Here is an 11,616-nt window from a genome sequence, read left to right on the forward strand (position 1 = left end):
TTCCATCTCTCATGTTCGATTAAGTTCTTCCTACGGGTCTGTAATTTGCTTAAAATGGAAGTCCTTGAAGTCTGCCTGGCAACAAATAAAAACCTGACTGTTACTTGGATTTTCGTTTTAGGACGTCTAGCTCACCGTTGCAAAGTGAAATGTTTGAGTTGTCTTCCTGTGCGGACGACTTTGCTCTAACATCAATGTTTAAAGGTTGACGTTAACAAACCACTCTTTTGTTTTTGGCATCTCATCTTCCAATTTTGAATAATACTTGAACGTTCTGTGGACCAGCAAAATATACAGCCGTTTGATAATTGCACAGGAGCGGGGCTGACATATACGCTCCACGAAGGGGGGTAAAAAAAATAAAAATGAAAAAGCAATCGGTAATGTGAGGTACCCCGTTTTAACTCACTTATGATGACATCTATCACTATGTTGCGCAATCTGTTTTCCTGGCAACAGTGCATGAAAAAAATAGAGAATTATGTTCATCAAAGAGACACATGGATGAACTCTTAATTCGGATTACGATGAGATTGGCTTTATTTTGATTTTTTTTTTTTGCAGATGAGTGAGATCAGTGAGAAAAATGTGGTTTGCGCCATTGTGAGCGTGAACACAGACCACTAGTTTTATGGCCTTTTTTTTTTAAGCACACAAAAGCATAAAATTAACATGCATTGTTTTGTTTGTTTTTTAGAAATCAATAATCACTTCGGACAACCTGCCACTAATGACTGTCTGCAAACAGTAATCACAAGCGATTTGAGTCAGCCACCATAATTACAGTACCAATTTTCTCTTCCACTCGAAGAGTTCATTGCTCAGTGCTAATTAGCCATGACGTCTCACAAAAACCATCAGACAACGCAGTGCAGGATATTGTTAGCGCTGAGCATTTATCTCAATGGCGACGGCCAATGATGATTCCCGTTCGCGACTTGCAACGTACAAGCTGTTTACTCATTTGTTTCGCGCAACATACAGTATTGCCCAACCCTCTAATCTGCGTCACTTACGCACGCAAAGGATGCAACAACTTTTGATTCCAATCTGCTAGACGGCAATGCAAAGCGGATTGTTGTATATTTTAAATCCATTTTCGTTGTTGTTCTCGTTATTTATAAATGTTGTTACTTTTATTTTGAAATGTCAAAGTGTACAGATTGCTTTACGGCCGTCAAGCAACAAATTGTATACTAGTATCATAATATCTTTTCAGAGCGTTTTTTTTTTCTGACACTAGCTGTTGGTGTAAAGTTATGCAGCTGTTTGAATTTTAAGAAGTATAAAATATGCTGTAGTGAGTTATACACCCTGGAGTTACAGAAGGCAGGCTCAACTCCAAATCACTCCACACTGTCAGAAAGAAACATGCGTCACTTCCCTCCAGGGGTGGCTCTTTCCAGCCTTCCCTAGTTATTAATACGTCTCCTAATTTGCATATGCTAACATTATGAGGCCGTCATGGAGAAGCAACTGGCACGGTGACAATGGCAGGCTGCGAAGAGGCCATTAATTGTGACCATCCAAAGATAGAGAACAAGAGTGACTCACCCGGTCAAGGGGTTCAATCGGGTGGTTGAGTGACTGTTTGTGTGTGTAATGAGACTCATTTCTCAATAACTGGATACTGCCCGTCACCTCCCGTGAGACACAAAAGCACACTGGATATTCTTCCATGATCTGTCCGATGTTTCTGTCTGTAAAATGGCAAAAAAGACAAGGTTAAAAAAATATATAATAATTTTTAAAAAACGATCAGGCTCATTTTTAGGCTCACTAGAAGGGGGTGGGCGGTATCTACAATGGAATGACTTCTCCCTGGTTCTTGCAATTTTTTCTTTTGAGTATTTGAAGACAACAAAGTGTCATATCGCTTCCATACTAAACCGAATCGTATTGTATTGTTTCGCCCATAAATAGATTATTTTTCAATCAGATCGGAATCTGTGCATGTAGATATATATATAGAATCAACCTCATCTCAAAGACCCCCCCCCCCCCCCTCCCAAGACGCTTGGTATATTAAGATATTTTGTGATGTTTCCTTTAACCAATGTATATCTTCTCAGAGGTAAACTCTTGAACCTGCTTTGGAATGATTGCAAGTAAATGATTACAAATAAGATAAACCCTTTGGAATGCTTTTAAATGATCACAAGTGAGATAAACTCTTGAACCTGCTTTGGAATAATTGCAAGTAAATAATTACAAGTCCGTGCCACTTGGTTACACAACAAACAGTGTGGCGTAGGGAGGGATGAGAATGGCCACTCACCTCTCCCGATGCACACACTTTAGAGGATAAAAGGAGGGGAGCGATGCTCCTCAGCAGAGTCAGCTATGGGTTTACGTACGAACGCCTAGCTCGTATTGAAGCTCACTCTGCTGAGGGTGTTGGCTCTCCACCCTACTGGCACACGGTAAGAGTTCTTTAGCTTCATACAACTTGTTTGAACTGTGTTATCATTTCTGTGTGGGACCAATAAAGTGCCTATTGTTGGTAGCCAGAAGTGTCTTGTCGTTATTTCTGAGTGCCTATCTCCGACGATCCTTTATAAAACTTGATATTCATTCAAATTGAGTATCAGAAGTGTTTCAAAACAACGCTTGTTCGAGAAAAATGGACCATCTTGACACCATACCGAGGGTCCTTTAACCCATTCCTGCACCCTTGTAACCTGATACTGTAACATGTTCAGCTGTCCACTGTCATCAACGCTGTCCCCGAAAGGGTTAAGTAGCAAGTATTCGGTGGTCATTCTGTCCCATTTATCTTCAAATCAACAAAAAGAAAGATATTATTTTACCAAATTGAATATGTTGGATTTGTTGCAGCCATTCTGTGAAGAAGCGATACCATCGACAAGTTTCAGAAGACAAAATCCGAACACAATTGAATGCAGATGCGATTTTTTTTTTAATGAACATATCAGCGTGTTGCCAATAACTCAGCATTTTGGAGGAAGAAAAGAGCGTCGTTGCGTCATAATGATTCGGGAAAGACATCGTGGCAGAAGACGCGGTGGTAAAAGGACAGATTAGAAGCCGCCAAAAAACTCCACATCCTGGATGCAAACGAATGGGGCCTTCACATCGCAGGGATGATCCTGCCAAAATCCATCTGAAAGAAAGAAATGTTCAAATGTTAAATGTCCTTCATTAAAAAAAAAATTGCCAGTATAACAAGGTATGCGGATCCACATTATAGATGACGACAAAATGTCGATGTATGACAGCATTATTTTCATTGCAAACTTTACATACCAACTCGAGAAAACTGGACACAGTTGCCCAAGCCGTCAGGCCCTTCAGAATTAAAAGCGGTGAATTTCACAACGGAGCCATCTGTCCATAGGAAGTCCTGATCCTGCCAGAAAAACAAAGTCAGATTTGAATGAGTCATAGGGTTATGAGTTTTAGGGGGCACTGTGGAAGTTGACATGTTTGATTGGCTTTCATGGGCCACGTAAGATGATGTGGTGGGCCAGATTTGGCACCCCGGGCCTTGAGTTTGACACCCCTGCCCTAGTCGCTATAGGAACTCAAAAAATCCACCATCCCCATCCGGTTTATTTCCCGTGGACTGTTAAAAGTGTCAAGTATGCCGTAATTCTTGATCCTTTGGGACACAGAGGTGTCATGACATCTGCAAACTGTTTTAACTCAATTTAAAAAAGCATAAGAGAGTAATGAAAACATTCAGAATATGGATGACATTCATTTTCTTGGACTGCCCAGTTTTTTTTTTGGGGGGGGGGGGTGTTCTTACCAAAACTGCATTATGCAGTCCAATCCAGGCTGTGGGGCCGCTCTGAATCAGATCAAAAACGACTGCATTTTCCAGGGAATTACGGATGGAGACCAGATTCCCACCAAGAATATTACAGGCGTTCTGAAAGAAAGCAGAGTAAAAAAAAAAAAACAATCGTAAAAATAAACAAATCAGCACATCATTTTAAATTCTATTTAAAATCCACATGTACTGCATGGAAGCTTTCGAAACCTCTGCTCCTAAAAATGTCATTTGTTGACTCTGGTAGATGTAACAACGGTGCTCCAACTCAATCCAGCCCTCTGGACACCGCTTCCACTGTGAAGAAGCACATTGTTCAAAATCAGACTGCAAAAAATTGACACAATTGAAGACGTTAATGGAGCAAACACCACCGTAAACACATTCACGTATTATTTAAGTCGGCGGGAGAGAGTGTGACTTACGGCTTTAGTCACTGCCCCACTGATCATGCAAAGGAGGAGGAATGAGCGAAGAGTAAATGCCATCTGTACAATTATGGAAAAACCCTTATTTGTCACAAATAAACGAAGGCTATATTGACATTTGTTCATATTGAAGCAAAAAAAAAAAAGACAAATAGTCCATCCTAACAAGTTGAATGGAGTTTGAAAAGTTACCTTTGCAGTCGCGAGGTTTGCTGCTGACGATCACGACGGCGAGCGATCGCCTTTAAAGGTTGGGCTGACAGTCTTGTGTCACTTGTGAATATCCCAGGGGTGCCAAGATCACATGACAATTCGGGTGAGTTTCGGCAACAACAACCCAAAAAAAGTTGATCATTTCTATGTAATTAATTGTAATTAAAATCCAGTCATCAAAAAAACGCGCACACAACAAAACAAAACCATTAACGTTCTTGTCTTTGCCAAATCCGTTTTGGACATCGAAAGCCACACCTCTGGGACGAATGTAGAAATATTTTATCGTCCATTTTCAAAAGCACTTGCCCTTTGTAGGTTAGAAGCTAACTGTTAGCCTAGCATTTTTTTATGTCTTCTACTATTTGGATTTGTTCATTGTATTTTCTGGCTGTCAGAATGCCCTGTGTTTTTTTTGGTAATTTTTTTAAAACTGTCCTGTTCATGTTTTTGGAATACATGAACATGAAAAAAAAAAAAAACATGAACAGGACAGTTTCAAAAGATTGGCTGGCAACCGATTCAGGGTGTCCCCCGCCTACTGCCCGGAGACAGCTGGGATAGGCTCCAGCACCCCCCGCGACCCTCGTGAGGATCAAGCGGTACGGAAGATGAATGTCCTGTTCATGTGTTTGGTCATACACAATAAAGTATTTGGATCTGTCTAATGCCAGAGGAGATTTGTGTGTGTGTGTGTGTGTGTGTGTGTATTATAAAACAAATGTTAGTGGCGGAGACTCAGGATTGTCAGTGGAAATTATGTTCTGCGTTGGTCATCTTGACTAATCCACACAAGAAAAGAGCTATCCATCTAGCTAGCTAGCTAGCTAGATGGATAGCTCTTTGATGATGATAGATAATGAATAGATTGATGAATAGATAGATAGTCGCAGTGCAGGTACTGTATTTCTGCTGCATCACTGGCATCTTTAAACGAGAGAATACTTTTCTGTTCCAGTCATAACAATAATTTTTGTTTGCGTGCCGTGCAATTGTCCAACTAGTTTCCATCATCCACTTATCCATCCATTTTTTATATCATTTATCCTGTTCAAGGGCAAGCTGACTGTGTGAATGGCAAACTATTTTTAGCCTGGACTGGTCGCCACACACACACACACACACACACACACACACAAAAAAAGGAAATAAAATTCACACTGTCACTCAGCAGCACGTAAACCCATGCTGGAAGACAATTTAGGACAGTTAATTGTATGCAATTAGACCTGTTTATCTACCCATTACTTGCGCTCCAGCTACATTTCTCATATTAGAATAGCTGAAATACAAAAGCAATTACACGAAAAAAGGAACAAAGCCAGGAAAGAAACTTAACCAAAACGTCAGCTTCAAGGAAGGTGAAACAAAGTTCATTTTTATTTGATCATTCAACCTTATCAACAATTTTTGCAACTCTTGATGCACCGCAACCTTAGGCCATGATGCACCAATCAGATTTTCTGATAAATCCTTTCCCTCAGAAAAAAAATAAAAAATAACTTCTATGTGAATGCAACACGTCCGTAATGTGGCACGTACGCCAACACCTCATATCGATGGAGTAGCCAGGCGGGAAGAGGTAGAAATATTTTTGCGATATGAGGCAATTGTTCCTAGATTAGAGAGAGAAAGAGAGAGAATTGTGGGCAAGGTTACAAAAGAATTTCTCCAGGACTCAAGGTTCCGAAGAGCAGAGTGGCCTTCAAAATCCTTCAATTTCAATCCTCCCCACCACCTTTTCCAGCTACTCCCCTCAGGCAGGCGCTACCGATCCATGCGCACCAAATCCAGCAGACACTTGAACAGCTTCTTCCCTCTAGCCGTTAACTCCCTAAACAGTCACTGACATATACTCCACCGCACTAGACACTTCAAAGCGCTCAAGGACAACTGCACAATTTCACACTATTTATCGTACAAAACTGGTCACTTTAAAATGGTTAAATGATTTTCTGCACCAGCTGTACAACTGTTATGGTATTGTATTCTACCACTGATCACTTTAGCTCTGCTTGATACTTTGCACATTGTCTCACACTTGTCACGGGATGGTACCACCGCACTCCGGTTCACTTACATTACGAAATGTCCTTCCATACTTCATTTTTTCATACTTATTTGTCATATCCTTGTTTATGATATTAATGCAGCGTGTTATACCGGAGACAAATTCCTTGTGTGCTCTACATACATACATCCTGACCAGTGAAACTGGTCATGGAAGAAGAGCCTTGAGGAAACATTTTTGAAATGCCAGAAACACAATTGCTGTCACGTGATCATCCATTCAGCACTGTTATTTTATAACCCTGCGATTTGCCCACCGCTCGCCAAAAATGAGTTGAGTCATGACAAGGAACTCCAAAAGTGGATGGCTGGAAATAAATGATTTCTTTGTTAGGCCCAAATTTGGATTGCTGGTGACTCACTTTGATCTTTTTACTTATCCATTTTATTGGGCAATGACAGGGTAGCGGTGAATGAAAGGGTTTTTTTTTCGTCAGTTGAATCATTCGGGTGTGACATTGGCATAGCCAAGATACTTGGACTGATTTGTCAATCCTGCTTACGTCAAGATTGCTTGATATTGCCCTCGGCATCAAGTCACATTGAAAGATCTGAGACCGGTCCCAAGACCACATTTTGAAGCTCTCTGTCTTGTCCCCTGACTAAACTCCCAAATGTGTTAGTCTTGAACTGGCCCAACTCTGGATTTCTCATAAAGACCAGCAATGATTTGCTTTTCTTCAAATTCATTTCTGAGATAACCAGGAAAAACACTTTCATACAACTTTCAAGGCATTGCGACTCAGCTGACATGCCCACCGCTTGCACCGTTTTAGTTTGTTTGGTGCGATGAGTCAGTTGAGGTTGTCTCAATCATTTAAAATGATTTCTAGGGTTTGATGGCCTGTGCATTTACACCTCCACTGTGATCTGTAAGTTGCGAATATTTTACCCTTTCATGCGCCCTGTAACCCGGAAGCGTCAAAGTCAAGGCTCGGGGGCCAGATCTGGCACGCCACATCCTTTTATGTGGCCCGCTTAAGCAATTCAAGCATGTCAACTAAAATCTGAACCAAAATTTCAAATTTTCATCTAAAACGTTCTAATTACAATGTAATAAACAACCCCTTCTTCTTGACTTCTGATGTCAAAACTAGTTATCCTTCAATTAGTTGCTCACTGCGTATGTAATACGTGGAGGTGGTTCATGATTTATACGGGTTCACAAAATTCACAGTCATCAGACAAAAACGTGAATATTTTACGAATGTACTTTTAATTACCGGTATGTGCAGCAAAACTATTTGTTGTGATTCACAGCTTATTGGGCCACAACCACACTTCCAATCCAATTGGGTGAATGTGACAAATTTGACACCATGGTTCTTGCAGTGAACCAACCAGTCATCTGGCCTGCAATTAACTCCCGACCATTCCAGTGTGTATCCCACCTTGTGCCCAAAGTCTGCCGGGAGGGGCATCCCATTGAGGACAAAGGCTGGAGGAAACAAATGGATGGATTACAATCTATTTCCTAAGCAACCTCCCCCCCCTATTAAAAAACATGAACCGTGGGTAATATAATCACGATACGACACGAGAGTGCATTTTGTGCGGAAAGATAGATGGACACGTGTACGCCGTCCTGGCTATTTCCAGAGAAAAATAAACAAATCGACCGTGATGAGCCGTGTGTGTAATGTGTGTGCACGTCTGTCATGTCTAGAGTTTGACTCACTACTTGTTGACATTCATCAGCTGAGTGGAAGCGGCTTATCTTAATGAGACTGCAAAGCTGGAAGACGAGCCAGGCTCCATAACATTACTGATGCACCTGCGCGCGCACACACACACACACACACATACACACACACCCACACACACACACACACAAACAAACAAAACACAGAGCCACGTGCACAAACGCAAACACTGAGTCATTTTCTGTCAAAGGGCTTCAACGACAGCACATCATCCATATTACTGTAAGTCCAGTCTGTACAGATGAAGAAGTGTACATTAGCGGGAATGCTAATCGATTTATTCGCTGTAGCGCAAACACAAGCTGGAAGGGATCTCGACTGTTTTGAGCATAAAATGTACGAAGACAACAGTGCTCGGGGTAGTCCGTCTCAAGCCGTCAGCATGGGCCTTTGATGACATCAGCATAACTTTCATCCAACCATGGTGCGAATTGTTTACTCTCACAAGTTCCAACCGAATTTGACGAGCGAAATGCATCATCAACATCTCTGGTGATTTTCTGGAAATATTTTACGTTTGTGTCATGTTATTCGATAAATATTGATTACAATGGCATACCGCATATTTTGGCTTAAACCCTTAATTCATAAGTTAATTTATTTTATAATACAATACAATACAATACATGCTGATTTATATAGCGCTTTCACAACAGCGGCAGCTGTAACAAAGCGCTTTACAAAACAGTTAACATAAGGTAAAATAATAAACACAACATAATATTACGAAAACAGGATTTGCTCGAGAAAAAACAAGGGGAGATTCCAAATCCGTTTAAAAATTAATCCAGAAAAGTTTCGCTGCATCATTGATTAAAAAAAAAAAAAAGTTAACATTTGTTGATGAGTGTGATGAACTGCCCCATATGCTGTTACATGACACATTTGCATGCACTGCTACCTTGTGTTCTATCAAGCATTGATGGTTTCTATAACCGCAATTATGGTGGTATTAAAATGGGAATTACCGTACATATGATCAAACACCTTTCCATAGAGTGACATGGGGAAAATATATATATATATATAAATATACACACACAACAGCATATATTTTTTTTTGTTTTTTTGTAGAAATCAATTTCAATCACAAAGGGCAGATGACAACGAGCACGCCAAATGGACTCAAGTTGGACTACTTAAGCATGCTGCACTTAGTCTCAGCATGCATGTCATTCCTGAGAGGAAAAAATGAAGCAGCATTTGCACACACACGGGCCACATGGTTTTGTTTGGGGTTCCTAGTCAATTTAGTGCAGTCAGTGGACTGCTGGGCAACTGCTGAAGTACGAGCGTACACAATCCGCACTCTTGCACACGCAGCTTGACCAGTGCAGCGAGGCCACTAGGGTTACGGTGCCCTCGGCGGAGGTCTAATGAGACGAAGAACATCCCATGTAACAGATGGTCCTCTGGTCATATGAGGGCCCCTGAAGTCACTCGCCTCCATGGAACCTCGTCACTATGATTGCTCCTATTTGCCTGTTCACGCCGTATGCACACGCATACACACACGACCTTGTTTGGCACTTGTGGACGCATCCTTTGCATCTTCCATCGCGTTCCCTGCGGTCCATGATGCGGAGGCTATGTACTGGATATTCCTGTGAAAATCACTATCAGAAGAGAATAAATAAAAAGGCAATTAAATATGTATTATATGGAGAGGGGGTGTACATCCTGGACTGGTCAACCGCCATTTCCAGGACACAAATTAGACAAACAACTATCTTGACACTATGGCTGAACGATTTAGCAAAGTAATCCAATTCCAATTTTTGTTCCTGAAATACTATGATGGTGATTTAACCTTTTCAGTGACAGCGGTCAGTACAGTGGACAGCTTATCAGGTTCCAGGGTGCATGAAAGGGTGCATCCCCCCCCACCCCAAGTCTTCTATGTATTTTTTTAACAAACATAAGCAATAAATTAATCTGAATTACAATAGCCAATCAGATTTATGACACATAAATGATTCGGTCTCATAGGTTTAAAATAAAAGGGAAATGAACCATAAATGAATATGAAAGACTTCAGTTAGAGTGGTTAATTAAAGACGACATTCACGTTGATAACTTGATAAAATTCGTCACCGTGTCATAAATCAAGCACAATAATGAAAACAATATCTGTGACTTTCCTGGTTCCACTTTTCATGCTTCATGAAACAATTAAATGAAATGTGGTCTGCACTTCTGAAGCACTGAACTTATACGATATATTTATGAGCTTACTGATAGACCAAAATGAAGCAGAAAAAATATCTTCTCCATATAAGTATGAATGTGTTTGGTTTATTTGTGCCCAGAAAGTACCAGTCCATGTTTCACGGCCTTGTCTGAGCAATTAAAAATAGCTGGATGGATGGTGAAAGGGCGCCCTCGTGTGGACACAGAAGGTATACCAGACTGTTATGTGTTGCTATGCCTCCTAAGTAGGAAATTAACATCATATTCAGGAGTAGGAATGACATAATTAAACGTGATGCAGCACAGAAATAAGAATTAACATCATATTCAGGAGTAAGAATGATATAATCAAACGTGATGCAGCGCAGAAATAAGAATTACACAGTAATGAAGTTAAGTCATGTGTGCTGCCAGCCTGGTCCTTATTCTCACTTTTTAATTTAAATTAAGCTTGACAATTAGTTTTGATCAAATAATTACAAGTGACTTTCACATTCATTTAGAAAATGAGTCTCAACTTGTTTGTCAGACCCAATCCCTATTCCGCTACTTAAGAATTTTCTACAAGTGACAAGAGCGACACTTCACATGATCAGCGTCTTTAATGAGACGCTACCACAGTCAATTAAAGTGACTGCACCGCTTCTTTTAAAAAAGATTCGGACCCGGGTGGATACGCTAATTAGCCACTGGTATCCAATCTTGCTCTCCTGTCCAAGACTGTGACAGCAGGCGGCTGCCTAACGACTTCCTCGTGACTTCAGACACGACGACCCATCACTGTACTTGTCTTGTGAGATACTATTGCAGCTTTGGACCATCAGATCTTTTTCCATACATGACAAACTTTCCTTGGTATTATATTGAAGTAGTTTAAATCCTACTTTGTCAATATCTTTAATGAAGACTTAGGTTGACAGGTCAAGCCATGGTGTCACACAAGGGTCAATGCTTGGTCCCTGTGATGTCTAGTGTTTATGAAAATTGGATGACTACGGCCGTTTCCAAAAATTTGAACATCGGAGGAAATGTCACTGTAGCTGCTAGATTGGTTTGCATTGCACTCGCCCCCAGTAGCAGTCAGGAACCTTTGTGTCACTATTTAGCATGACGCATCGTTCAGCTCTAATACACTCTCAACCTATTCTTGACACATATAGAACCCCTCAAAATGTATATTGGTCCATCTCTGGCAACTTATTTTTATGTCATTCTA

At 40.7% G+C, this 11,616-nt stretch overlaps 1 protein-coding gene and 1 long non-coding RNA gene across 2 annotated transcripts in view; both read right to left on the bottom strand.

Annotated features, from left to right (window-relative positions):
* Positions 1-8,921, bottom strand: part of LOC127603889 (uncharacterized) — a 33,057-nt gene extending 24,136 nt beyond the window's left edge. Inside the window, exon 1 of the long non-coding RNA XR_007963151.1 lies at positions 8,822-8,921. This is a non-coding gene — a long non-coding RNA (uncharacterized LOC127603889). The remainder of the gene's footprint in view (positions 1-8,821) is intronic.
* Positions 2,897-4,466, bottom strand: LOC127603880 (galactose-specific lectin nattectin-like). Its single transcript, XM_052070564.1, has 6 exons — positions 4,417-4,466; positions 4,222-4,284; positions 4,007-4,093; positions 3,773-3,895; positions 3,268-3,370; positions 2,897-3,124 (listed from the first exon to the last, which is right to left on the bottom strand). Exons 2-6 carry the CDS (start codon positions 4,282-4,284, stop codon positions 3,042-3,044), a joined length of 459 nt encoding a protein of 152 aa, XP_051926524.1. The 5' UTR covers positions 4,417-4,466; the 3' UTR covers positions 2,897-3,041.
* Positions 8,922-11,616: the final 2,695 nt, after the last annotated feature.

Source organism: Hippocampus zosterae, chromosome 7 (assembly GCF_025434085.1).
Source record: "Hippocampus zosterae strain Florida chromosome 7, ASM2543408v3, whole genome shotgun sequence".
NCBI classification, from domain to species: domain Eukaryota; kingdom Metazoa; phylum Chordata; class Actinopteri; order Syngnathiformes; family Syngnathidae; genus Hippocampus; species Hippocampus zosterae.

Bases quoted from the DNA above. Each gene is read 5' to 3' on its own strand.
- LOC127603880 (XM_052070564.1), bottom strand. From the start codon at position 4,284: ATGGCATTTACTCTTCGCTCATTCCTCCTCCTTTGCATGATCAGTGGG. The intron at 3,896-4,006 runs GTTTCGAAAGCT...GCTTTCTTTCAG, and splicing joins TGACATTTTTAGGAGCAGAG to AACGCCTGTAATATTCTTGG. The intron at 3,125-3,267 runs GTATGTAAAGTT...TCTTTCTTTCAG, and splicing joins TGTCCAGTTTTCTCGAGTTG to ATGGATTTTGGCAGGATCAT.